Genomic DNA, 27289 nt, shown 5'->3' with positions numbered 1-27289 from the left:
CTGGCTCCCTCTCACTCACTCTCCATCACCGTGTTTATCCCCCCCACCCCTCCACCTCCCCATCATACCACACAAACAGTTTTTCACTCTTCCACCACACACGATTTTCTCCTGCATTTACATTTTTGCCATCCATTGTGTTCTCGCGTCTGTGCAGTGATACCTACTGTACACTGCAGACGGAGACATTAGAGGCAGTGTCACGCCGAGGCTATGCAAGGATACTGAGGCGACACAGGGGAAGTGTGTGACAGAGCGAGAACACGATGGAAGCGCTCCATGTGTGTGTTTGTGTGTGTGAGATACTTGCTCTCACTCAAACACACCATCAGTAATCATGCGAGAAAATCACGCATGACCAAACATCTAGGTGTTTTCATTATCAGTGATTCTTCCCGTTGTTGCTCTTTTTTTTTTTAATGAATGCATTAATCATCATTAAATGTCACAGAGCAGATGTTGCAAAGAGGCACTGTAGTAGTCTGTTTCATGATCTACGGTGATAAATAATAATTCAGATATTATGTAATATGCTGCTAGTAAGGCTTTTAAATACTACCTGGACAATAGTCTATAAGGGATATACATTAGATATATTTTGCAGTGGTAATATAAATATTAATGTGATATAAATATTAGTCAGTAATGAGGAACCGATGGGTATATTGGCTGAATATCAGTATTTGCAAATAAGATGTCACATCTTGCTGGTACCTTCTGATATTTTTATTACATCCATTTTCCACAGGCTTAATGTGGAAAAATTGTGTGTTTAAGCACTTTTAAAGATGATAGAAAGCCAGAAAAGAACAAAATCAAAACAAACGAGTGTTGATATTTCACATTCAGGGCATCCCTACTCAGTATTACAGAAAAAAATATGAATCCCGAATCTAGCACAAAGGATAGGGTCCTCCTTTGGCTATTTTGTTCAAACAACCCCATATTTACTTTGCAATGACATTAAAAACAAAAACTTGAAAATATTTGACTTTTTTTTTTAATGTTTAATATTAAAATATTTGACTTTCAGCTCCTCAGGACACTTTGTCATTTCCTGTAGTTTCAGAGACAGTGAAAAGGTGCTATGCTCCCATAAACTTGATTAAAAGGTATATTTACAGTATGGTACAAAAAGCAGTATGTTTCTATGGCTAGTTTTCCCTTCAGAATAAGTGAGTACTGGGACTGAAAACACCTGGATTCAAAGATTGATAGATGTCGACTTCAGTCCATATATTTTATGTGAGTTAGGAGCGCTTCTGTGTTGATTTGACAGGTGTTCTGACACACAGATTGTACATTCTAAACACAACAAACGTATATGATTTTTCAGCACTGCTTCCTTGTCTGAATTGTATCTTGTTTTGGGGTTATTCTGGGATCTTTATATGCCTGTATCCTGCATCACAGAGCTCAGTGCGTCCACGTGCCTCTGCGTGTACGCACGGAGGACAAGGTGAGACAGGCAGGAGGACACTGGGCTGCCCCCCCAAAAAATAAGAAAGAAAAAAAGAGCACGAGAGAGGGAGGGGAAAAAATGCCTGTCACTTTGCAGCAAACAAGCCTGAGATCACTTGACAACGTTGACTCACACACACATATACACACTGTGGCATCTCCATGCAGTGCAGCTGAGTGTTTTAGAGGCTTCCACTGTTACTCGCTGGCTCTGCAGACCGGAGGAGTAGTAATCTATTCTGAAGGAGGTAATGAGTGACTGCGCACACACGTAATCCCTCCTACTCCTCATGCCAACACAATCTGGCAGCACCATGTCTCACACGTGAAGAGAGGAGGGCAAACGGGAGGGGAGCAAACAACTTGGCTGCAGTCGGTCTCTGGCATGAGTGCAGGAGAAAACACTAATATCCTTATATGGTGATGTGCACGCTTTTGTTTTGACTAAAACAATTATGTTAGTTTGGAAACAGCTTGGTGACAAATTAAAGGAAAAAAAAAACTTTTAATGTTGATTAGCCTCCGTTTATAACACTGTAACTGACGGTATGTTTATGTGCAGTTGGTGATAGCGTTGTAGAGCTGCAGGCCTCACCATAGGCCTGATTTATCAAATCTCAGTTCTCCAGACCTGTCACCTCCCATGAAGTCCTACAGATTTGGTGTTACATGTCAAAATGCCTCAATTATTTTGATACAACCCACCAAATACTTTTTAAAAAAAAAAAAAAAAAAAAAGCAACATCCACAAAAATATCTGTACAACAAATTATTTGATAAAATTACTTCTGGCCCAGTATCTCGTATCTCTGTGTTCTCCAGTAAAAACTTTAAATACAGAACGAGGGGTTGGAGACGAGCTGTGGCTTTATGAGTCAGCAGGTTAATTCATCAGCAGGTAATTTGGCGTCATCACCACTAATAAGTGCTCAAACGAGCATAGCCCAGGATCAGGAGCTCAGTTTGTCTTGAGAGAGAGGGACAGCTCAACTGACTAGCATGCATGTGGTTGGGAGCCCTTTTGTGGACACTGAAGGTAAAGACTACAATTTCACACTGATTAACAGATAAGACGCTTTGGAGTAACTCCAGGGACCATGGGGCTTAGGGGACGGGGCGTGGGTGTCTGTGTGTGTGCGTGCAGGTCCTTGTTCACGCCAGTGGGACACTGAAGGCAATTATGGTTTTAAGCCAGCGGGATGGAATCAATTATCACATGCCAACTTCCTCAAGCCCATCTGTTTGTTTTTTTTAATCCCAATATTAAAAAAAAAAAAAAAAAAAAGAAAGACATGCATTAATCTACTTCAGTTAAGCTCAGCTTAATCAACTAATGTAACTGAGGATTTTAAAAAGGCATACTATTGTGCACCCTTAACTTTGTATGCTGCATATTGTTATATAATGTGGGCATCCTAGCATCTGAAGCAGCGTGTGTATCAACTGTTTGTGAAAACAGACTAAATGATGCCATCTCATTTGAGCAGCTTCTATGATGGACTTGTGTAATCAATATATAAAACAAACAAGCACAGAACACACTAAAATATTTAGGTGTGTGAATATGGCATAATCTTAAGCAATGAGCTGACATATTGCCATTACCACTGCAGGGTTTAACCCTTCATTAACCTAGTGTACTCTTGTATGAGCAGCGTAGTGACACACTGACAGCTGGACTGGGCCATTTACTACAAACCCTTTGATCGTGCCCTGACAGGCATGACATTATGTAACACAAACACACAATGATGCAGTAATCTGTATTTAACTGAAAGAAATTATATAAACACTGCATGGCAGATGCACTACAGGAAACAATTAAAACTCATATCCGGCACTCTTGGTCAGAGTTTATATATCACTGCTGCAGGTGACATCAGTCTGAAAGAGCCCAGCAGGCCCTCAGCAGTCATTATGTCGTATATACACAGTTCCATTATTCTGCACTGGTGGTTCAAAAGTCTCCCAGCTTCTTGCGTTCAGTCCCGTGATGTGTAGGTTGGCATTAACTAATCTCTTTGAAAGCCCTCTTCTCCACATACTTCACCTTGAGTCTTCTCTTGAACCTAGGAGACAGGGGGAGGGTGGAAACTCATGTTATTCACTACACACCTTATGAATTCACACATCACTCTGGGCCTTTGATGAGATGTTATGTAAGAGCGAAGCAGAGGTCCTTACTTGGCTCTTTCTCTGGGTTCAATAAGGTTTCTCTTCTGCAGACTCTTGAAGCGGTCCATGAGCACGCTGCCCTCTGGCTGTGGAGTCGCAACATTACACAAAGAAATAGTCAAAACAAAGCCATGTGACACAAATGTCACACTGCTCTCACTGGATATGCAATTCCCATGTGCATCATAAAATCCTATTCTCATCACAAAGACCGATTTAAGTATTATTCAAAGACATAATTGGGGGAGATAAGAGGGAAGGACTGGGAATTTTCCACCAGCAATTACATCAAATGAAACTAATGATCCCTGTGGGGAAAGCGAGTCAGCACAGTATGAGAGAATGGGATAAAGCTTTGAATAGTGCAGAGTGCTGAAGATAATACAGCAGCCAAGTTAGCCAAAACCCATTACAGATAAACGGTGTCCTTGCTCATGGATGTCAAAGTGCTTCTGAAGTACCTTGAGTTGTCGCAGGGAGCCGGCTAGCTCGTCGCTCAACTGAACCTCCATGTCCTGAGGCTGGAACCTGTGAAGAAATATATAAAGCAAACATTAAAGACGTGGCTAGAAAAGGCTATTTATAGCCAAAAATGACCCCTGCTGAGACAATGTTGGCCACTACCAACAGAAAATTGAGCTGGGGCGAGGGCGTTTGAAAATGTGGATGAATACCAGGTGGGGGGAAGCTGAATCATAGATGATGATTCAGCTATGATTTGTCAAAGTGCTGAAACTATTTCAGCAGTTTGATGCTAAAATGCTACAAAAAGACAGAAGACAAGCAAACTGAAATGTGTGACCGCTAACCATGTGATTTATTTTGGTAGCCATTTTGAACATGTGACAACCATGATGGCAGTGTAGGATCACATGACTAAAGTGCCAATCATGCAGGTTTAGAAACTACTCAGTGACCCTGATTTAATCCCAACAACCCACCACTTTTTCCACCACTGTGGAAATAAGTACATCTCCCAAACAGTTGGGAAAAACCTTGCTTTGACTGTTACCAGATGACTTGTCATGCTAGTTTTGTTTAGTTAAAAACAATATTTTGATTTCATAGCTAGCAGGAATAGCAGCCATTACTAGAGAGTGCACTGAAGCTGTTGTACAACTTTACAGGATTACAATTCTTTCCCCATTAGCAGCTGTGACTGAAGGAGAAAACACAGATGAGCAATAAAGAGTCTTTCAAGTGTTCAAACTTCCCTTGTCATAATCAGATTTTTTTTTTTGATTTCACAACAACAGCTGTCAAAGAAACAAAGAAATAATCAAACTTTTAAAAAAAAAAATCTGTCATCACAATTTAAACCCATTTTGCACCTCAGATTGTATAAAAGTTGTTAAAACTCTGGAGCACGCAAGTATGAGTGTGTAAAAAAACATGTTAGGCTTGTACTTGAGTTTGCCGAGTCGCCTGGGCTGAGCTTTCTGGGCCTCTTCCTTGGCCTTGCGTCGTTTCTGTCTGATCTGGGTCGTCTCTTCCTGCTGTTTGATCGAGGTCTTTATGGAGCGAAGCTGGAAGAGCTGCTGTTGCTGCTCAGTCTGTCGCCTCTCTGTCAACCGCTGCTGCTCCTATATTGGGGTTCAAAAGAGAGCCATCAGTGGACTGCGTTACATACATGCATGTTTTATCCCCTTCAGATTTCAGGTTAACTATTTACAAGTGTTGAAGTCATCAGATTATGTTTGAGCGGTTTGTTCTGACTCTTCTTTTGGCTGCCTATTTAGGGGGTCACCACAGCAGATCACCTGCCTCTCACGCCTTCCTCTGTCACACTGCCCCTCTGCATATTCATCTTCATTAACTCCATGAATCTCTGGTCATCCTTTGTCCAGTGTATCCACTGTCCCTCCTCTGTACATGTCCAAATGATCTCTGCCTTGCCTCTAACTTTGGCTCCAAATTACTCAACCTGAGCTGCCCTCTGATGTACTCACGTCTAACCCATCTGTTCTGACTGGTGTGTTTATATCAAGTACTGTTATACTGTTTAAGAGATATTGTATACTTTATAAAAATGATTAATTTGGAGTCTTAGGCAGTGAGATAAATGTTTAAAATGTGAGTGGAATGATAATGTGGGTATTAGGAGGTGAGCTTGTTAGACTAACTTTAAAACTTCAGTTTCCATTAGTTTTTTCTACTCTTGGTCCCGTATGGTTTCAGGGAGAGCAGATATTGCCAGCTGCGTCCGTGAGTATTGAAGTCCCACCCACCTACTGTTTAAACCTTCTCTCTGATGGGGGCTCTAACTGAACTAAAAATTCTTACACAGACATCAGTGTATCCTCCTGTGAAAAATCCTAATACAATAAAATGCAATTAATGAGTTTTCAGTGGAACTTTTTGGCTTTTCACTGTAGGCACACATTCATCAGCCCAATAGTGACTCCATTAGGTGCCCTTAATAAGCCACAACAGTGAGCATGTATACAGAAGGACCACCCAAGTGGAAAGAAGCAGTCCTTAACAAACCCATCCTTTACCAACAGTGGCAAATCAAAATGTGTGCTGTGAAAATCATTGCACTTTGGGTTTAGTGCAATCTTTTTGCAGATGTATGAAAACTTCTTAGGGTCAGAGTCACTGTAATTTGGGATGTTTTAAACCTTCTTGTAGCCGTACCTTGATTTTTTCTGCCTTCTCTCTCTTTCTCTGTCTTTCAGTCTTCTTGTCGGCCACTGCGATGGCTCCCACTGCCACTTCCTCCCCATCCTCTTTTGGAGCGTCTTCTTTTTCTTCCTCCTCTTCACTCTCCTCTACCAAGCCTTCTACCTGCTCACGGAGGATTGTCTCCTGAAAACCGTAATAACGCACAATAGAATTGAAAAAAAGTCAGACACATTCATCAGCAGCACCAAAAACAAAGTGAAAGATGAAGGCGAGCTACAGGAATCGTCAGCTGTACCTCTGTAGCTGTGTCTTCTTTGTTGTAAGCCAGCTGTCTCTCTAGTTTGTCTTCTACCTTCTTCTTTTTCAACTCCACCTCATGGGCTTCCCTGAGCAATTCCTGCATTCAGAAGAGAGAGATGAACATTTGTTAATTACCAGCTTCAGCTTTATAATAATCTAAGTCAGTGGTTGTTAGGCTGGGGCCATAGTTTTAAAGTCACCTTGTTCTAAATACTGTTTCCATTCAAAAATTTGCCTACATAAAAGTTACCATGTTTATTTTTTGCACCAAAGAGCACTAATATTAAATTATTAACAGTTATGCAACACTTTAATCTTTTTCGGCAATTACATTTCAATATGTAGGATCAGTAACTACACCCAAAGATGCAGGTTTTTAATTTACCTGGTGGGAGAAAAAGTCTGGGTTGTAGGACCCTCCCGGAGCAATCACCTCTACAGCCGGGAGCACAGATGGCTTCTCGTTCAGCTTCTCTGGACGCTGAAATATCAAAACACCACACTTTAACAAAATCAAACAAATATATATTTTATACACTGATTCGAATCAATTAAAGCAGCCCTCCCTCTATCTTACATGTAAGGATTCTGAATAGTTACAGCCCGTGCCAAACAGTTATCTCCCCCCCCCCAACAGAAAACACTGCTGCCAACCCGCTTGTCACACTGCTGTAGTCAAGTTATACCATTATTTATCTACATTGCCATGTAACACACTGCCGTGATGTCAAACCAGTATCTCTGCACACAGTGAATGAATGAGCAGCTTCCTCTACTACAGACCTTAATACGTTCTGTAATTATATGAATACATGGGTCCATGCACATCTATGCAAATTAACACCAAGCTGAACCTATTCTAACCCCCAAAAATAAGGGAGTTAGTAGGTCGTGTAAAGGAGCATAGTTGGAGCACATGGAGCATGATTAATCTTAGTCAACTGTTATTCTCACCTTGACAAGTTTCTTGCGTGTCTGTTGAAGATACCAGGGTTCGCCCAAATCTTTGGCTGTAATTAAAATTTTGGGGGGGGGGGGGGGGGTTGATACACAACATTTCAATAAAATGCGTCAAAACTTCCACATTTTCTAAATTAACAACAGATATTAGAAAAATCAAACCACACCCCTGTGCCAGTCTTGCAAGTTGTCAACACAGCTGCAGGGAAAACAGCTGTTACACAGCAAAGCAGCATGTTAAAGTATTCCTCCACCTCAGCTGGAACATTTCCTTTGGCTGACCTAAACTGGAACTTCATAATACAAGTATGTACAATAACACTGGTATACTGCAATCAACTCTAAACAAGCCAGCACTAAAACCTACACAGGGGTGTTGAACTCCAGGCCTCGAGGGCCGGTGTCCCGCAGGTTTTAGATCTCACCCTGGGTCAACACACCCGAATCAAATGATTAGTTCATTACCAGGTTTCTGGAGAACTTCAAGACATGTTGAGGAGGTAATTTAGCCATTTAAATCAGCTGTTTTGGGTCAAGGACACATCTAATACCTGCAGGACACCGGCCCTCGAGGCATGGAGTTCGACACCTGTGACCTACAGCTTCCTCCTCTGGGTTCCCCTAATCACATCAGCTGTTATGGACAAACATTCTGTGCCACAAAAATCTTTAAATGAGCATTCGATCACACTGTGGCCATATCACTGATGGCTACCTGCTCTATGGATACCCAGCTTAATATTAGTCAATAGCTATACCCAAATCTAGAAATGCATGCAAACACATTTCAGGTTCATGTTTTCTTATAGCTTATCCTTCACATATAAATTACCAGAATGTAAACAAGATACTGATATCCACAGTTCTGCATGAACCCCGAGTCTCAGAGCCATGCGAAAGTGTTAAATTACTGCTGAATCCATCAAAGATCAATGAAGTGCTCTGGTACCTTTACCCCTGAAGCCATTAACAACTTCTATAAAATTACAGAAACCAGTGAACCATCAAAACATGTCAGGTGGATCTCGTGCTGTAGATGTGAGTAGAAGCATGAAACACAAATAGAACTGACAGTAACTGCATCACTGGCTGCACCACCGCGAGAACATCTAAAGCAAAAGGTTTTTTGTTTTTTAATCTCAGAGTAAAAAGTAGATATACTCTGATATGTATAAGATGTATCCTCAGGTCCCAGACGACTGTTCACACAACAATCAGCTGAGCTCCATGTTAGTCTTCACATTCCCAAGAAGGAAATACTGGGAGCGCAAGGATGGGATCATCATTGGATGTACATAAATTAACACACAAAACTCACTGTCTTGTCCCCAAATGTCATAAAAATCTCTCTCTGGGTTGTTGTTGGCCTCAGTTTCTGTCTTTTTGCTCGTCCTGTCGACAACAGTTCTGTTCAGCAGACGCTTCTTGCTCCGTGGGACCACGCCTTTGGCTGCCAGCTTCTCCGCTCTCTCGGCAGTGCGACGAAGTTTCTTGGCATTTGGCTTCTGGTAGGCCAGCACACTAGTGGGGGGTGGAAGAGGAAGCAGAAGAGATGATTATTTGATTACATGCGGAAGAAGGATGCAAAAGACATGGAAGTGTTAGAGCAGAATCTCCTCTCCTGGTGTGTTTTTATATCCTCAGATCCCAGGACACTGTTCACATAACAGTCTCCTGAGCTCCTGTGAACTGTCTTCACATTCCCATGAAGGAAATACTGGGAGCGCAAGGATGAGATCATCACAGGACACACACAGTCCTCCACATTAAGCCAAATAAATATAATAAATATTCTTAAAACATAGGTTTTATGTTCTACAAATTGTCTCTTGAATTTCTAAATGAAGGTGTTTATTATTAAGGGGGGAAAAAAATCCAAACCTACATTGTCCTGCGTGAAAAAGCGATTGCCTCCTTAACCTAATAACTGTTTGGGTCACCCTTAGCAGCAACAACTGCAATCAAGAGCTGGGATAACTGGAATTTTGGCCCACTCATCTTTGCACACTTATAACTGAGCCACACTGGGGGGTTTTCGAGCATAATTGCCTTTCTGAGATCATGCCACAGCATCTCAATCGGGTTCCAGTCAGGACTTTGACTAGGCCAATCTAAAGTTGTCTTTTTGTTTTCCTTAAGCCATTCACAGGTGAAGTCGTCAGTCCACAGAGTATTTTCCCAAAAGTCTTGAAGATCATCAAGATGTTTTCTTGCAAAACTGAGACCACCCTTTGTGCCTTTTGCTCAGCAGTGGTTTTCATCTTGGAACTCTGCCATACAGCCCTTTTTTGCCCAGTCTCTTTCTTATGGTGGAGTCATTGACACTGACTGTAACTAAGGCAGGTGAGGCCTGCAGTTCTTTGGATGTTGTTCTGGAGTTTTTTGTGACCTCTTGGATGAGTCATTGCTGCACTTTTGGGGTCATTTTGACTGACCAGGCACTCCTGTGAAGGAGTTCCATGTTTTTGCCATTTGTGGATAATGGCTCTCAATGTGGTTTGCTGGAGTCCCACAGCTTTAGAAAGGGCTTTATAAAATTTTCCAGACTGACAGATCTCAATTACTTTGTCATTTGTTCCTGAATTTCCTTGGCATGATGTCTTTCAAGGATCTTTTGATCTACGCCACAAGCAGGTCCTATTTCAATGATTTCTTGATTGAGAATAGGTGTGGCAGTAATCAGGCCTGGGTGTGGCTAGAGAAACTGAACACAGCTTTGCAAAGATGCATGACCGATTTATGTTACAAAAGGAGGGGACAATCACTTTTTCACATAGGACCAGGTAGGTTTTGAATTTCTTTTCCCCCTTAATAATTAACACCTTCAGTTAAAATCTGCATCGTGTTTACGTGCATCATTTTTGTCTAATACATTTGTTTGATGATCTAAAACATTTAAGTGTGATAAACAAAAAACTGGAAATCAGACAAACAATTTAAAACAGATTCAAAGGGGGGATGGGGGGGGGGGGGGGGTGTCACACTCACAGAGTGAGTAGGACTATATGCCTAGACCTTGGTCCCAAGGCCCTTTGCTGTGTGTCTTCCCTGACGCTCCCACACTTGTCTACTCTTCACTACTGTGCCACTTAATAAAGGCAAAAATGCCCCCCCAAAAAATACTGTTGAAAGACCACAGATTCAAGGATCAGAAGAGACTAGGATTACTGACTCTTTAGGCGGTGCAACAAGGGAGTCATGCTGAAGGATCAGGTCTATCCTCAGAGGACGTGATGATTTCCCTTTCCTCTTCTTCCCCTTGACTGGTTCTGCAGCTTCTTCACAGAAGAAACAATTTCAGATTAACCAACTTGTTCAGGTGCATTTTTTAAACAAAATAATATAAATGAGAGGATAGAAATAAAGTGCTTTAGATGACAGGGAAACAAGTTTACCTTTCTCTTCAACTTTCTTCGGCTGTCCAACATCCAAAAAGAACAAACTGTCATCTGATTTCTCAGACAGCAGACCCCTGAAATCCAAAAAGATGCCATTATGTCATACGTATAATTTAAAAGACAGATTTTGAACTAACAATAACAACTAACTAACAATTATTCAACGGTGTCATGTGTGCTGTGGACAGTGGAGAAAAACAAAGTCCATCACAGGGGTTTTTAAGCAGACCAAAACCACCGAAGTCAATAACAGTAAACGCTCACATTTCAAGACCACAAACCAACACGTCTGTTTATTTTTGCCCGACAGCAGGTTTGAAACTCTCAAGTCATTACAAACCATGATAGTGACAAAATAAAAGTCCCACGCATACACACACGACAGAGAAGCAACTTCATCCTTGTAATGTTTAAACGGATATGTTCTGAGACCATGATTATCATCAACTGAAAGGTAAACACAGCACATTTTTATCTGCCCAATATAAACCTAGGGGTAAAGGTGAGCAGAAATACTAGTATCAGATATAATAGTTGACAATTTCTGCTTTTAATTTTATACTTAAAATATACATTTTCAACACGTCTCACTGGCTGTTAACTCACCCCGTGGTCCTCTCTTGATGCCTGACGTCTTCTAGAAACTCCTCTACGTCCTGTACGTCGCTGTATTTGTTCCAGTTCTTCTTCTTATTCTTGTTCACACGCTTTCTCCGACTGCTGACCAGGTCTGTAGGGGTTACTTTGGGGTTTAAAGTTAAAAAACCTGGCTGTGAGATCGCCACGCGCTTCAGTCTCCTGGCAGCCGCCATGTTGGAGGACTAGTGGGGAGGGAGAAGCGCGTTTCTTCTTCTTTTGTATGCGGGAAGCACAGTTTGGCGCCACCAGCCGGACTGGCAGAGTAAACGCTATTAAATTGCTTTTATAACTAACTATGAAAAAGTAGTTCTGCTTTTCACTGCATAGTTTACAAGCTTAAGATGAGATTTGTTTATATATTTTACAAACTCACCATATTGTAGGACTGGCTCTAATGTAAAATATATATATTTATATTTGTATAATATTAAGAGTTTAATTACACTGCTTTTACATTTTTTTATTTTGAGAAATAATATAAATTAAACAGCAAATATAGCTCTAAAGGGCTGAAAGACTGAATATCACTGTTTCTGCAATGACTCTTGAATGCTGATGGTGCTTCAGTCTCCCTTTTCCTGTAATGGGCGTTTAGTTTAAACACTTCTCTAATAATTACTTTAACCAAAAAAAAGGTCAAAAATCAGCTTGGGGAAAAACTTGTTGCGGGACGTTGCTGGTGAGGGTGATGATGCAGTTGTTTATCATGTTGCAGCATGTGTGAAATATGTTTGTCACAGTTGCATCATGGGAAACGTGTCTCCTCTTGCTTTCATATGTTCTTTTTCCTTTTTTTTCCTCCCTTCATTTTATTGCGAGAACAACGCTTAAGAGTCTGAAGAATACATTCCCAGTTTTAGGCGGCAATCTTTGACCAAGTTTTCAAAGGTGAGTATCATTATTTGAATAAAACTCCACTGTATCTTTTAATGTCAAGTTAGTTTGGAAATTATGTGTTTTTTCGTTTATTTTCGACGAAAACGCAGGGCACTCGAGCTATTATCTGCCTGCTCGGGGAGTGAGGGACCTAAAAAGCACTTGTGATCCGGTCGAATTTGACTCGGAAATGCGCCTAAAGTGAGGGGTCATCTGACACAATAATTATCATCAATCGATCCCCTGACATGTCTAGTGTCGTCCTCAAAAAGTATATTCCACTTTCACGCCGCGGTTTTTATATTCTTCCGTCGTTTTTATCGTCACCCTCTTCGTTTGGTACAACGATTTTTCCTTCCCGTTTACATTCTTCAAGCCAACCAGCCAGCCATCATCTTCGGTGCGCTAGTTTGCTATTACGAGGCCGCTGGGGTGGGCGGGGTCGACTGGTTTTCCTTTAAAATAGCTCATTCTGAATGAAAAACACTAGACTTGTGAGCAAGCGGAGAGCCCAATATGAAGAAACGAACAAACCCACGTTCAGTGCGCAAGGGGCGAGGTTTGTCTGGGAAACCCCGTGCCCTGAGTGGTTGGCATGTTGATTACGTCCCGCCCCAAAGGCGCTTATCCATGATGTGATTGGGTTATCTGATAAAGAGCTCAGTTATGATTGGGTGCCTATGCTGCCTATTACTGTTTGGGTTTTTTTTATAGCCATTGCATAAGCCACCTCGGGTATTTAAAAAAAACAAAACAAAACTCAGGCTCCCGTGGAAGAGTGGAGTGTGTCATGTTGCTGTTAACTTCCAAATCATTTTAAATACAATGCGAAAGTTAATTTTCATTCTTCACAGCCTGTACACATATTTTATTCTGAACTTTCCGGAAGAAAAAAAAATAAACCCTGTCTGTTGAACATCTAAGAAATATGAAACTAAATTAATATGCAATCACTTTATTTTTATTATTGCTGTAACGAAAAAGATTGTCGTAGATATGGGGAAAAGTGTCTGTATTTAATAATGTTGTTGTTGTTATTGTTTTTATTAATACAGCCTTTTACTTGTTTTCTTCAGGTGATCTGTAGTAGCCATGGCCCGTACCAAGCAGACTGCCCGTAAATCCACTGGAGGTAAAGCTCCACGTAAGCAGCTGGCCACCAAGGCTGCTCGCAAGAGCGCCCCTTCCACTGGTGGTGTCAAGAAGCCCCATCGCTACAGGTGAGAGGTCACCTAGCTCTCCTGGAAACTATAGTATAATGTAAACCTAATGTGCATGAAAAGAGCAGGCATCCGTCATTAGTCAGTCTTCTTAACTAGGGGCCCCCGCTGTATTGTTGCACATTCTCACTATAAGATAAGACTGACTCACTGCCAGTTTAATTTCCACCTCTGCACTTCAGGCCGGGTACTGTGGCTCTGCGTGAGATCCGTCGTTATCAGAAGTCCACTGAGCTGCTGATCCGCAAGCTGCCCTTCCAACGTCTGGTGAGGGAAATTGCCCAGGACTTCAAGACTGACCTGCGTTTCCAGAGCGCAGCCATCGGAGCTCTGCAGGTCAGTAGCTCTCATTGATTAATTTTTTTTTTAAAACAACAAAAAAAATCTTATTTTTCATCTATTCACTAAAATGCCTCTAATGTTGAATTTTTCTGCCACCTGCAGGAGGCCAGCGAGGCCTATCTGGTGGGTCTGTTTGAGGACACCAATCTGTGCGCCATCCACGCCAAGCGTGTCACCATCATGCCAAAAGACATCCAGCTGGCACGTCGCATCCGCGGAGAGCGTGCTTAAAACATTTTGATTTATTATACTCTGTCCTCTCGTCCCTTCGCCACTCATTTCTCCTTTTCCTTCCTCTATACTTAGTAGTTTGGTTTGAGGTTCCCTATATATATCATGATTGTGATAACCGTAAATGTGTGATCATGTCTTCTTTGGTGCTACCGGTAGCAGATTTTTCTTAGCGGTATCTTCATGTACTTTGAAATCATTCATCAGTTCTAATTAGTGAGCCACAGGAATACCTTGTGACCTCTATGAATAAGATGCTTTTGCGAACCAAGAATAGTGTATGATCTGAACATGGGAATAGAAATTAGCATTAAGGTTGAGTTTCATCTTCAGACAGACACATACATTGATATGAGTCTTCTGAGTTTCTTTTCTTTTTTTAAAAAAACAAGTAGAAATTTGTTGTAAAAGTAGTAAGTTTTCTTTTGCTTTTTTTTTTTTTTTTTTTACGATATGGTGTATTTCTACTGTTGCTGTTTGATGTATCAAAATTCAAAAGATCAATTCTGGTTGTCAATTGGAAATGTCATTGTGCTATGATGACACTGCATGGTTTGACAGATGATGAGCGGCATATATGTAGCAGACCTTTGTTAATCATATTTTAATTTTCAGCCACGTTATCATGTCCAGGTAATATTATGACTTTTTGTTCCTCTCTCAGGTTGATATGGTAACCTTTTTTTTTCTACTGTGTTCTTGATTTATGTTTCAGTCATTTTTAAGAGCAAAATATTTGTACTCCAGAATTCACATACAAACATAATAAACAGATTCTTGTGCTTAAATGAGTTGTTTAAGTGATTTTTATCTTGAAGCAATTTAAAGTCCCCAGCTTTGTATTTTTGGCATTTATAAAAATTAACCTAGTAAGATTAATTTCAGTTGTATTTATATAGCACTAAATCACAATAACAGTTGCTTCAAGGTGCTTTATATTGTAAGGTAAATACCCTGCAATAATAGAGGAAAAAAGATGACCATTTATAAGGAATTACTTGGTGACAGTAGGTAGGAAAAACTTCCTTTTAACGGGTTGGGGAGAAAAACTCACTCCAGGGACAAGGATAACTTTACTTACTTTTTTATTGTAAATTCATAAAACCGCAATAGTTAGCGAAAATACTATTAAAAATGTTGGAAGAACTACTCCAAAGTTATTTTTATTTTTTAAAATTAGTCCTTGTAAAACTAAATAACAGCATTTCGAATATGAAACATTTTGACAGTAGTTTTCCGACTGCTGCGAAAAAGCACTTAAAAACAACCTTTGAACTGTCACTGCATGAAGCCAACTTTTAAATGTCTCTTTCAGTTTGACTCAAATGTTAATACTTTAATTCGACAATAAAGAAGGCACTCAGAGGAAGCGCAGGCACTTCCGTTTTCTACATTTAGCTTTACCGACATTTAAAAGCCCGAAATGTTCGATTAAAAAGAAAACGTCAAACTAACTCCCCAGATCCGGGCAGCACCTGTCACTGTAACCACAGAAATGTTGTTAACGCCGTTGCATTGTGGGACACATGATTGACGCGGCGGCCATTTTCCCGCTGGACGCTGCTTCCCATTGTGGATACGAAGAAGAAAATACAGACAAGCGACACATTTCTCTCCACTTCTCTTCACTTTCCCTCTTGGTAAGCGTCTCGAAATGTGTCACCTGGTTCGTGGCTGAACTTTGAATTTTTCTGTTTGTTTTATTTACAATTCACAAGCTCGTTTGAGGGAGAAAAAGCAGTGTTTTCGTCGTGTGAGAAAATAAGACACACACGGCTGTCGAAGCGGCGGTGAAATGCAGTCCTCTTTGCAGCCGCTCAGATGAGCGGAAATTCTGGTTCAAATTATGCGCCGGTTCAGCTCGGTTCTACGCTGCCGTTAGGGGTCGTTCAGCATTCCTGTGTTCACCTATGAGTTCCTTAACATGTACTATCTCTGTTTTTTTCATTTTCCGATTCGCTGGAGCGTCGGAGAGTTGTAAAATTGAAGTTGTTTATGTGCTACCCGCTTGTTCTTCTGCCCTGGGTCTTTATCCCGCTTGCGCATCAAACCGCCGCCATCATCAGAGCGAGGTGGGCGGACCTAGTAACAGTGGAAGGTAGCTGGAGAGCCCGCCCATTTTAGTTTCCGTACGCTGGTTGGCTCATGGTAATAGTTTTAGCTTTGCCAGCCAATCGTGTAGTCGTTCAACTTTGATTGACGTATGTCTGGCTGATCGTCAACGGGAAATGTCTTGTGTGTTTATTTACTAGAAAAGTTGAGTAAATCTAAGTTGTCTGCTGCAACCTACAAGCTGCGGTAGCTGTGATTAAATAATTGCCTAATTTCAAATTGCCATTATTGAGCATATTCGACACAGCAGTAGCATTACATCAATGCTGTTGCTGTAATAACAGAAAATAACACAAAATGCAATAAAAGGTTTTCCTGTTATCATATTTTAATTATTGGAGCCTTTCAAGAATTTAATGCATTTGTCCTCCATATTACTCAGCAAGAAAAAGAAGGCATTTGAAAAATTGTCCTATAAAATGCCAAATTCAACCTTTTTATTCACTCTTTTTCAGGTGATCTGTAGTAGCCATGGCCCGTACCAAGCAGACTGCCCGTAAGTCCACTGGAGGTAAAGCTCCACGTAAGCAGCTGGCCACTAAGGCTGCTCGCAAGAGCGCCCCTTCCACTGGTGGTGTCAAGAAGCCCCATCGCTACAGGTAAGGCAGGCAAAAACTAACTTGCAAAACTTCTCCTCTCCGTTTTAGGCCAGGAAGATTATCGTAAGTTATCATTTTTGTAATTAGAGAGACACATATCCTTGTCTTTCTTCCAGTTAGATTTAATTTCTTTTTTCAGCTTACTGTAAGGGTTTTGTGTTATTGTGTTTTCTTCAGGCTATCACTAATGTCTCTCCTCTTCTAAATGTGTTTATTGTTGCATATGCACAGTGTAAGTCAAAGCCAAGTTTAAAGTAAGTTTAATTTCCACCTCTGCACTTCAGGCCGGGTACTGTGGCTCTGCGTGAGATCCGTCGTTATCAGAAGTCCACTGAGCTGCTGATCCGCAAGCTGCCCTTCCAGCGTCTGGTGAGGGAAATTGCCCAGGACTTCAAGACTGACTTGCGTTTCCAGAGCGCAGCCATCGGAGCTCTGCAGGTCAGTATGAAATGGGGCTTTCAAGAGGAGTATCCCTCTGAAAAAATTCTCAGCTAGCTTCAGCGATTTCCTGCCCACACACGACTTTGGATGAGGTATCTGTACCTGACTGTTTCCACCTGAAACAGCCTGACTGCTCGCAGGGTTAGTTTCTAAAGCTGGCCAGACACTGTGCTGGTTTGAATAAATGTGTGTGATGTGTTAACTCACACAATATGTTGATATTTAATCAGGGTCAGAACCTGCAGCCTCTGTGCTCACACTGTGCAGATCCATCATCCTGCCACCATGTGAAGCTCAGGGTTCTTGAATAGGGATGGGTATCGAAAACCGGTTCTTGTTGAGAACCGGTTCCCACTGTTTCAATTCCTTGGAATTGTTTGCCATTTTTGCAAACGATTTCCTTATCGATTCCAGTCGCCCCGAATGACGTCACCACGTTGCGGAGCGTCATTTACCTGGCAGGAAACACGGCGCCTAAGCGGCTCAAACGCTCAAAAGTTTGGTTATACTTTACGAGAACGGATGACAACAGGGCGACTTGCAATACTTGAAAAGTAGATATTTCATTTAAGGGAGGAAACACTACGAATATGCAAAAGCATTTGCTCACAAAACACGCGATGACCTTAAATGAATGTCGTGTTTTTAATTCCGCTCCGGACTCGTGAATCTCAACCCAGCAGCAGCGGTAACGTTTGCACGTCCTCTCCCGTTAATGCGGCAGGTAAATAATCAACTAACAGTGCATATTATGTTAGCGCGATCTGCCTTATTACAAAACCTGCCATTACTGTGCATTTAGGTGACCATGATGAGAGACAGAGTCTGGCTGGCTCAGATGCTGGCAGTTCTCGCTGCAGTTTACCGGTAGCGTCTCCTTTCAGGCCGGGATAGACGAATGTCACCGAGCAGTGACTAAGTTTGTGGTAAAAGGCTTGCACCCATTTGCCACAGCAGATGCCCCGATTTTCGGTAAGTGAATGTGTTTAATTGTAGGCAGGGACATTACTGGATATTCTTGTGTAATTGCTACAGAATAATTTATCTTATACTTTGTTATTGCTACAGAAGAATATTTATTTTATTATTTTACATTTACAATTTTTTTTCCTGGGGACCCTGTGACACCCCATTGAAGAGCCGTAGGCTGGATCTCTTAAGATCTCACTGTTGGGTTTGTAAGGCCATGTTACTCCTAAATTTCTATCTTGTTCAAAGAGAAGATATAAAACAAAGTTCTAAGCTAATCGACCTTAGTGTTCTCCTTTTTTTTAAAAAGAATCGATAAGAGAATCGATAAAGAATCGAATCGTTAAACAGAATCGAAAATGGAATCGGAATCGTGAAAATCTTATCAATACCCATCCCTATTCTTGAAGCTGTGTGTTCAGTGTTGACACAACAAGAGAGAGGTGTCATTACTTCATGAATTTTTTTTTAAAACACTGCCATGTTATTGTGCTTTTTTTGTGCTGAGAATGTGATTTGAACCAACATTGCTAGAGTGAATTTTGCAAACTGTTGCACTCCTAAAATTTACATCTATATTGTATATCAGGTGTGCTGAAGACTTTATACAGTGTGCACACACAAACATATCTCTAGTATGTAGTTTAAAAAAAATAAAATCTCTGCACAATTTTGTTCAAGATTTTTTTTTTTTTTTTGCAAAATGAATGATGAACTCCAAAAGTGTAATAAATATACCAAATTCAAGTGATCATTGAAGTGATTGTTTCAGCTCTGCTGACAACTGTTGCATTTCCTCTTTTCTGCAGGAGGCCAGCGAGGCCTATCTGGTGGGTCTGTTTGAGGACACCAATCTGTGCGCCATCCACGCCAAGCGTGTCACCATCATGCCCAAAGACATCCAGCTGGCACGTCGCATCCGCGGAGAGCGTGCTTAAACGCTCTCGTTCCCCCTCTCGGTCTTTCTCCTTCTCACCTCTTCCTGTCCTTCCTTCACCTTTCTGCCTCTCCATCCCTCTGCCCCTCACCCGCCGTCCCTTCCTCCCTCCCTGTGTTAGTAGTGTGTAGAGGAAAACTGATTATATTATAATTAAAGTGTATAGTCGTGTTTTTCTTAGTGCTCTCGGCAGCAGACTTCTAGGGTACTCTCTTTTTGTGCATGTACCAAATCTTTGGTGATGAGATCTCCTCAAGCACACATATCCTGGTTTGCACTGTTTCTAACAGGCTCTGTGAGAGAGTGGGTAACATGGATAAAGTGAGGAGAGAAACAGACTAGAACAATGCAAACGTGGGAGGGACAAGCAGGAGGACAGGATGGCTGTTTTTTTTCTGCTGGGGGGACTCTGGTCTCCTTTCTGCAGCAGGGTGCTAGAAGAACTTGCCTGGTCCTCTCGTCCTGCTTCCTGTCCTGCCAGCCTCCGCTCAGCAGCAGTTTGTTTCTGCCCCGGAGAGCTGAGCCTGGACTTGGTGTCCTGTGTGTCTGCGTGAGTGTTGGCTCTGATCACCACAGCAAATTGTATACAGTCTATCAGCATCTTGGGGAAGTAGTTCTATGATTACCATATGGCTCATTGCTGTTATTCATTGTGTTGGGTTTTGTCTTTCCAAATAAGTCTCACACTTGTGATTTTTTTTTTGTTTGTTTGTTTGTTTTATTTTATTTTTGAAACTATTTGACACAGAGTTGGGGGGATGAAACAGATTCAAAACAAAACAAATACAGAAAGCAGATTTGAAATATTTTTTTCTACTGAAATGTGATGCTACTGACTCTCAGTGACACCAAAGTTTGATCCTCTTGTACACGCTCTTATAGAGTTTAACCTCATCTGTGTGTTTGTTGTGTTCAAATTGGGTTCTTCTAATTATTTAAAACCAAAGCTTATGAGCTCAAATGGTGTCAGAGATACTTTTTTAGCAGTGGCACGTTTTTTAATACCAAGACCTTTTTATAGCAAAGGCTCATCAAGATTTGTAACATTCTGTAAAACCAAAAGTTCTCAAAGTGTAAAAATGATTTTTTAAGAAAATAAAACAACTGATTAAAATGTGAAGGATATTCTGAATCAGCATTGAATGACTAATAATAGTCATTTTTTCTGTATACGTCCCCCCTGTACTTTTATTTTCTTCACTCTGGATCAATTGATCATCCGTATACCGCTTCTCAGGTTGACTTTTCACCCCTTTTAACTTAAATTTGTTTTTTGCTTTGAGTTTCTTTTTTTTAATGTTGACAATAATGTTTCAATTAAACAATGTTTGTAATTTCCAGATTTGTCATATAAGGTGGTAATAAATGGATGTTACACACACTCCTGTGTCTGTGCTGCATAAATAAATGCTCTCAGGTGGATTGTTTATACCTGTTAAAGAAAGACCACTGTTCATTTACCAATAAGCTTTTACAACAGTTAAGCAGCATTACAAAAAAGAAGTCTAAAATATAATCAATCAATCTTTATTTATAAAGCACTTTTCATACAAAGATGTAGCACAAAGTGCTTTACATGGTTAAGAGCAGCCCACCCCACCCCGCCCTCCAACTCACTCCCCACACTCTCATTAACATAAACGATCATGGATACATACACCCCCCCCACGCACACACACACACACTTAAAGAGTAAAATTGGGCTGGGCACACATGAGCCAGGAGAGGAAACACTATCACGGGGAGCCGTCTGCACCGGGAGTCGGTCACAGACCGCAGCCTCCAGGCTGGGCACACAGCAGGAGGGAGGCAAAGAAGCCCCCCAACCAGGCTGAGAGGACCCACAGAGCCCCAGCAGCCACGGTCGGTCACAGCCCCGGTGCAGAGAGCCCCCTCCGAGGAAACACTGGAGATATGACCTAATAAGAGTATATACAGAATAAAAAGATAAAATAAATAAGAATGAATGAGAATAAGAAAGAATATAAATAGAGTAAGAAGATAAAAAAAAATAAGAAGAATAAAATCAATAAATATTAGGTAAAACCTAAATTAATAATATAAATAGAATAACAGGATAGAATAAATAAGCATAAAATAAATAAACGTTAGATAAAAGCTATATTAAAAAAGTGGGTCTTGAGCCTGTTCTTAAAAACATGTACGTTCTCTGCGGCCCTGAGCTCCTCCGGCAGGCTGTTCCACAGACAAGGACCGTACCACTGAAAAGCTGCCTCTCTGTGAGTATGTGTCCTGACTTTGGGGACAATCAAAAGGCCAGTGCCAGAGGACCTCAGGGTCTGCGAGGGTTCATATGGTAAAAGCAAATCTGAGAGATAAGAAGGCCCAAGACCATTAAGACATTTAAAAACCAATAAAAGAACTTTAAAATCGATCCTGAAACACACAGGGAGCCAATGCAGTGATTCTAAAACCGGTGTAATGTGGACCCTGGGTGTTATCTTTGACTCTGAGCTTGGTTTTATCCCACATATTAAACATGTAACCAAAATTGGATTTTATCATCTAAAAAACGCAACGCCAGTTGCAAGAGCTCTAACATTTTTAGCTCCACATATGTCTTATATGGTGTTATTTCTGTACTTCAGACGTCACACACAGTTTCAAACATTGCTTATATGGAAAGTTCCTCTTTTCTGTGTCTTTATCTATTAATATGCCTGTGCACCAAAACTTCCTGTTTTTTTTAGTCTGGGTGAGCACTTTGTGAGTCAAAAGTGGCCTTGCTCTACAAGCCTTCATTATTAAAGTACATAAAACAATATAATAGGAAAATAAGGATACTAAGGATATTGATTTCATGACAGGTCCGAGTCCAGAGTTTTGTGTATTACTGTTAAAAATGGAACAAATATAGGAACTGGGACCAGGGGGACATCAGTCAGTGGCGGACAGATCAGCAGGTAATGTCGGTTTGGGGTAATGACAGGGCCGTGTGCGGGAGTGCTGTACGCCAAATGCCAAATTGGCGGACAGCAAACGGCGTCCCCAGGCGTTGAGGTGGAGCCCGTCTGCCCCAAAAAGATGCCTCCTCTCCCAGAAGGCATCAAAATTGTTAATAAAACCCACACCGTGGGAGACACAGGCGGAGGAAGCCAGATGTTAAGGCTGAGCAGCCGTCTGAAAGGGCCTATCCCTCTGCCGCAGGTGGTGGTGGGCCCGGAGATAAAAGCACTCACCTGGAACTGACCAAGGAGGCTGAAGAGTTGGAGGAAGTCCAGCTTCAGCAGCTCAGATTGCTGTTTGGGGATGTCATTGGTGCCGATGTGGATGATGAGCCGGTTGGCCTGTGGGTGGGACGCCAGGATGTTGGGAATTCTGTCCACTATGTTGACAACGGTGGCTCCCGGGAACGACAGCGTGAGCGCCCCCCTCATCCGCACGTTCCTGACGATGGAATCCCCGAGGACCACCGTGGAGAGAGGAGGTGCCACCGGGGACTGCTGGCCATCTGAGACTCCCGCGCCGCGGCACCGGGGGTGTTCAAATGGAGATGCACCAGCCGGACCGCGTGAGTGACTCCCAGGTAATGTTTACATTTCGGTTCAGTCTACATGTAAATGGTTGCTGACCTGCATAGCTTCTGATTCTGTAGCAGGAATAAATAGAGTTGGCGCTGTAAGGATCCAGTTTATTGTGAAGAGTACTTTGTGCTCTCCGTAAGCTTGAAATATTTTTGGCTCTTCATTTTAAAACACTTACAAACTGCTCCCAACACATCAGAAACAAAAAGAAATAAAATAGTTTTTATGACTCAATATGACCCCAAACTTTAAAACTTGAAGCTAAATGAGATGCACAAACAGCAGGTGTATGTTCCTTATATTATATTAATGGCAGTGACACCACTAGATGGCGCTACAACACAGTGTTTGTGACTTGAACTCATAGCTCCTCTACACCAAGAAATTAGTTACTTCTAAAATCACGATGGGCTTTAATTTAGAAATATATAGATATATGTATATGATTGTAATTGTACGGATGAAATCAAAATATTTTTCCATCTTTCTTACCACTAATGTGGTTAACCAAAATTAAGTTAACCTTAAGCTCAGCTATAACATTAAATTCATTTTTTTTGTCCATTAAACTTTGCCTTTTAATATTTTTAGGCCCCTCTCTCTGACACACACAGATGTGAGACTCCCTTCCTGGGTTGACATCATTCCCGTCATCACTGTTTCATTTCATCCTTCTACTCCCTTGATTAAAAGGGATAAAGCCGTGCCCTCAGCCATGTTCATCACAATAAAACACACACATTTGCCCACGTCGCTGCATGTCTGTGTGACCTCAGCTATACTGATTACAATGAAACGCACACAGACAAACAAACATCTAATCAAACACCAGCCTTTAATCCTTTTGTTTTGACCAATGACTGTACATTGGTGCAGACTTACAAACATGTATGGATGTACACCCACATACCCACAGACAAGCGATCGCTTCTGGGCACCATTTTTCTGTCTGATGTCACTTCTAATCAAAAGCTCACATGACTTTATTGAGTCAATACTTGTTTAATAACTTTCATACAAGACACAGTCTTTACATATATATATTTTTCCCCATGAGATCAGCATTCATACAACTACTCCAGCTGACAGGATTCCCATTTTTCCTTTTCAGTCCAGTGGAGTCAGACTAAATGTAACAAGTTGTTGTTAGTTAATGTTAAAATGACTAAATGAACTACCTTTCAGTGTAAAAAAAAAAAAAAAAACCCATCCTGGTTAGGAAAACCTGCAGTGCGTACAACGACTAATTGTCACAGCTTTCCTTTATATTATTCTCTTTTCTTCTATGCCCATCCATGCTTCCATTTTCTGATGTTTATCCAGGACCATGTTGTGGTGGCCAAGACAGCGAATCCTAGACCTCCTCTCCTGGACACCTCCTTCAGCTCATCTAGGGGAACGCCAAGGCATTTCCAGGCCACGCAAGAGATGTATACTGTCCAGCGTGTTGTAGACCTACCCCGGGGCCTGTTTGTGGTAATACATGCCTGGAACACCTTGCGCAGGTGAGCCCCAGGAGGCATCCTACTCAGATAACCAAACCTACTCAGATCCCATGAACATAGGTGAGAGTAGGGATGTAGATTGCATCACTGCAGACACTGCACCAATCAATCTTATCAATCTCCCGCTCCAATCTTCCCTTACTCATGAACAAAACCCAGAGATATTTAAACTTGGGGATGCTAATTCTCATTCCTGCCTGGTCGAGCTTGAGCCCACCACCTTACAAAGCCAACAAAATTGCAGTGTTCCACACCTAGGATGAAAACTACATCGTTACATCCTCGACTGGCACCAACCACCTTGTGGCCGCAGCTCCGTGCAGCATTGTTTATTTAGACTCAATGTTCCAAAGCTTCCATCGGAAGGATTTATTAGCTCCTCTCTTCACCCAAGTGTCCAAGACATGAGATCATACATGTCACGAAATGATTACAAAAACAGTCATCAAGTTGCACCTCATGCTTTTATGTACAACCTTGTACTTGAACATCGTGCTTGTTATGGACAAATTGTGATTAGCACAAGTTCAGTAACAGAATAACATTCAGGCTCAGATCAGGCAGATCTGGGCACTCTGAAGTGACTAACAACAGTCAGGACCAGTTCCCCGACCTGAAGGCACAGACACTCAACCCTCTTGTCCACAATGGAAAATCTGAACGTAAAGGTAGCAAGCCGGGGGGATACAAGAATAGCCACCCTGGCCTGCCACTGCTCACTGGTTCCAGAGCCCAAGTTCTGAAGTTGGGCTTTGAGGTGAGCCCTACTATATCTATCCAGTGTCTCTCAACCTTATACGCAAGGTCAGGCTCCTCCCCCACATGAGATGTGACATGCCATATCCCAAGATCCAACATTCCAACAGCCAGGGGTTTGACTGCCAGAGCCTTTGTCCTTGAATGCCACCCAACACCCCGTGTTCTCATTTAAATTCCACCCTCAGTCGTGAGTTAAACTGACCAAAGTGCCCCAGCCTGTATAGCAGCGGGTGTTAGGTGATTGGGGGGGGGCAAATATCACCTGATCGATAAGTTTGACGAGCTGATTTTTTTACATCCCACTATTTACCTTTATATGCTTTGTCTCGCTTCATGTATTTACATTTTTTTTTTAAATGACAGCTCAGCAGATAAATTTGTAGTGGATTATTTGAAATATCCATACCAGGATCAGACTTAAGCGTCCTGCCTCGGTGGCACAATAACCCAGTCTGTTTCCTGTTCCAAACGGGATGCATTTTCCCAGATTATACTGAAAATTGGCTTCACACACTTACCCAGTTAATTATACATGAAATAATTTCATGCTCTGGATGAAAGGAACACCCTACTAATTGTCAGTTGCAGGATTTCATGGCAGAATATGAAAAGAATGGTCTCTTTCAGGATTTGGACCTGAAGGGTAGCATGGTGGCAGCAGGTGAGCCAGGCCTTTATTGTTCTGAATAAGCTGCAGTAACGAGGAATTACTGTGTGAAATATTTGTGCCTAGCTTTTGCCACTGATTGGAGCCTCTCTAGCTTTTCTTTGCTCTTTAGAAACATTCAGTCTGCTCTTAAAACAAAGAAGCATCATGTGAAACCACTACAGCTCTAATAGCTCAACATATAATGGACTCTGCATGTCAACACATTAAAGAGGTATGATCATAGTTATTCTTCTTTCTATTTCATGCTTTTGTCTTTGTGCGCATTTCAGTGTGTATATGTGTGTGTATTTGTACACAACTGTGCATTCACCTTCCCCAAGGTCTGCGTAGTGGCGCTCCATCTGTGGCACTCAGGGGATTACAGCCAATCTGTCTGTCTGCTGCTCAAAGTGCTGACCGTCAGACCAGCAGCAGATTAACACAGTGCTGGGATTGGGAGGAGTGGAGGGGGGGAGTGGGCAAATGAGGGAAGTGGGTAGATGTTGAGGAAGAGAGAGAGAGATGAGTGTGTGTGTGTGTGTGTGTTGGGGGAGAAGGGGGCAAGTTGAGGGGTCGACCCCAGATTAGAACAGAACTGGTACAGTGCGTATGTGTGTGTGTTTGTGTGTCTTATCTGGGGGAGGAGGGGGTGTATACATAGGACAGAAGGAGAAGAAGGAAGAGGGACAGATGTATATGGTGGGGGTAACGGGTGGGGGCCAAAACTGGCATAAAACTATGCAAACAGGCATCTCCACTGTTTAAACCAGTTGAAACAGTTCAAATGGATCAATCTCTAAAATCTAAACTCTAAAGCATTAAAATTTGTCAGACGTGAAGGTGAAAAGTCTGATGTCATTTGTTTCTTTGTTTAATAAGGATCCCCACTAGCATCAGCCTTAGCTGTTCTTCCTGGGGTCCTTGCTCTCAATCCAACATCCACAACACATGAATAGAAACGAGCAGGTTATTGTCATACAGACGCCACCGCGTTTCAGAGAGAGAATTAAAAAGCTACCTTATAACAGGACATAAATCCATCTTATTCTTTATTATTTCTAATTGATTGTGTTATCGCATGTCCAACTTACATCCTTGTAATGCAGTTTTAAGATAGGGGTCATGTGTGCGTTCACATTCATCTAACATATGTATCGTGTCCCCATCATTATCCAAACAATTATAATCACAGTTTTTATTGGGTTATATTTAAAGTGTTCAATTGGGCCTCGATGTGTTGTAAAGGAGCCAGACGAGACCTTACTTGGATGAGAGTGTAGTATGCTAAGTTAAGCTATGAAGCTAGGCAGTTTATTTTCCCAAGGGGCCACATGATAACTGTGACTGTTGTGGAGGGCCACACCAATAAGGTGAACTCAGTTTTGATCTGTATTCATTTGATCTCTTTATAAGCTTATTGGTGTGACCCTCAACAACAGTCTCATGTGGCACCTTGGAAAAATTAATTGGTTAGCCCTGAAAGGCTAGCCAGATTGGTTAGCAAGCTGCATTCACAAACTGTAAAGATACCAGGCACAATCATGCT

At 41.6% G+C, this 27289-nt stretch overlaps 3 protein-coding genes across 4 annotated transcripts; 2 read left to right on the top strand and 1 right to left on the bottom strand.

Annotated features, from left to right (window-relative positions):
• Positions 1-3210: 3210 nt before the first annotated feature.
• On the bottom strand, positions 3211-11856 carry nop53 (NOP53 ribosome biogenesis factor). 2 transcript variants are annotated; one of them, XM_084950313.1, is made up of 12 exons: positions 11526-11856; positions 10917-10993; positions 10694-10796; positions 8840-9042; positions 7516-7571; positions 6947-7042; positions 6557-6658; positions 6274-6444; positions 5044-5219; positions 4098-4164; positions 3646-3722; positions 3211-3530 (listed from the first exon to the last, which is right to left on the bottom strand). In XM_084950313.1, exons 1-12 carry the CDS (start codon positions 11729-11731, stop codon positions 3470-3472), a joined length of 1395 nt encoding a protein of 464 aa, XP_084806439.1. In that variant the 5' UTR covers positions 11732-11856; the 3' UTR covers positions 3211-3469. The 2 variants fall into 2 exon arrangements, with proteins under 2 accessions (XP_084806439.1, XP_084806438.1); XM_084950312.1 differs by having other exon boundaries at positions 10694-10799; positions 11526-11851.
• Positions 11857-12308: 452 nt separating this feature from the next.
• LOC146374192 (histone H3.3A) lies at positions 12309-15015 on the top strand. The gene is made up of 4 exons (XM_084950316.1): positions 12309-12446; positions 13511-13654; positions 13837-13990; positions 14099-15015. The coding sequence occupies exons 2-4, from the start codon at positions 13527-13529 to the stop codon at positions 14225-14227; spliced, it is 411 nt and encodes a 136-aa protein (XP_084806442.1). The 5' UTR covers positions 12309-12446; positions 13511-13526; the 3' UTR covers positions 14228-15015.
• Positions 15016-15735: 720 nt separating this feature from the next.
• LOC146374191 (histone H3.3A) lies at positions 15736-20666 on the top strand. Its single transcript, XM_084950315.1, has 4 exons — positions 15736-15867; positions 16795-16938; positions 17223-17376; positions 19158-20666. Exons 2-4 carry the CDS (start codon positions 16811-16813, stop codon positions 19284-19286), a joined length of 411 nt encoding a protein of 136 aa, XP_084806441.1. The 5' UTR covers positions 15736-15867; positions 16795-16810; the 3' UTR covers positions 19287-20666.
• The last annotated feature ends 6623 nt before the right edge of the window (positions 20667-27289 follow it).

Source organism: Perissodus microlepis, chromosome 14, assembly GCF_051167445.1.
Source record: "Perissodus microlepis isolate ML-2025 ecotype Zambia chromosome 14, ASM5116744v1, whole genome shotgun sequence".
NCBI classification, from domain to species: Eukaryota; Metazoa; Chordata; class Actinopteri; order Cichliformes; family Cichlidae; genus Perissodus; species Perissodus microlepis.
Note: the sequence above shows the minus strand (reverse complement) of the source record. Positions and strands in the feature narration are given on the sequence as shown.

Bases quoted from the DNA above. Each gene is read 5' to 3' on its own strand.
- nop53 (XM_084950312.1), bottom strand. From the start codon at position 11,731: ATGGCGGCTGCCAGGAGACTGAAGCGCGTGGCGATCTCACAGCCAGGT. The intron at 9,043-10,693 runs GTCAGTAATCCT...ACCCCCCACTAG, and splicing joins CTTGTTGCACCGCCTAAAGA to TGTGCTGGCCTACCAGAAGC. The intron at 6,659-6,946 runs GTAAATTAAAAA...TTCTGAATGCAG, and splicing joins CAGACTTTTTCTCCCACCAG to GAATTGCTCAGGGAAGCCCA.
- LOC146374192 (XM_084950316.1), top strand. From the start codon at position 13,527: ATGGCCCGTACCAAGCAGACTGCCCGTAAATCCACTGGAGGTAAAGCT. The intron at 13,655-13,836 runs GTGAGAGGTCAC...TCTGCACTTCAG, and splicing joins AAGAAGCCCCATCGCTACAG to GCCGGGTACTGTGGCTCTGC. The intron at 13,991-14,098 runs GTCAGTAGCTCT...TGCCACCTGCAG, and splicing joins CAGCCATCGGAGCTCTGCAG to GAGGCCAGCGAGGCCTATCT.
- LOC146374191 (XM_084950315.1), top strand. From the start codon at position 16,811: ATGGCCCGTACCAAGCAGACTGCCCGTAAGTCCACTGGAGGTAAAGCT. The intron at 16,939-17,222 runs GTAAGGCAGGCA...TCTGCACTTCAG, and splicing joins AAGAAGCCCCATCGCTACAG to GCCGGGTACTGTGGCTCTGC. The intron at 17,377-19,157 runs GTCAGTATGAAA...TCTTTTCTGCAG, and splicing joins CAGCCATCGGAGCTCTGCAG to GAGGCCAGCGAGGCCTATCT.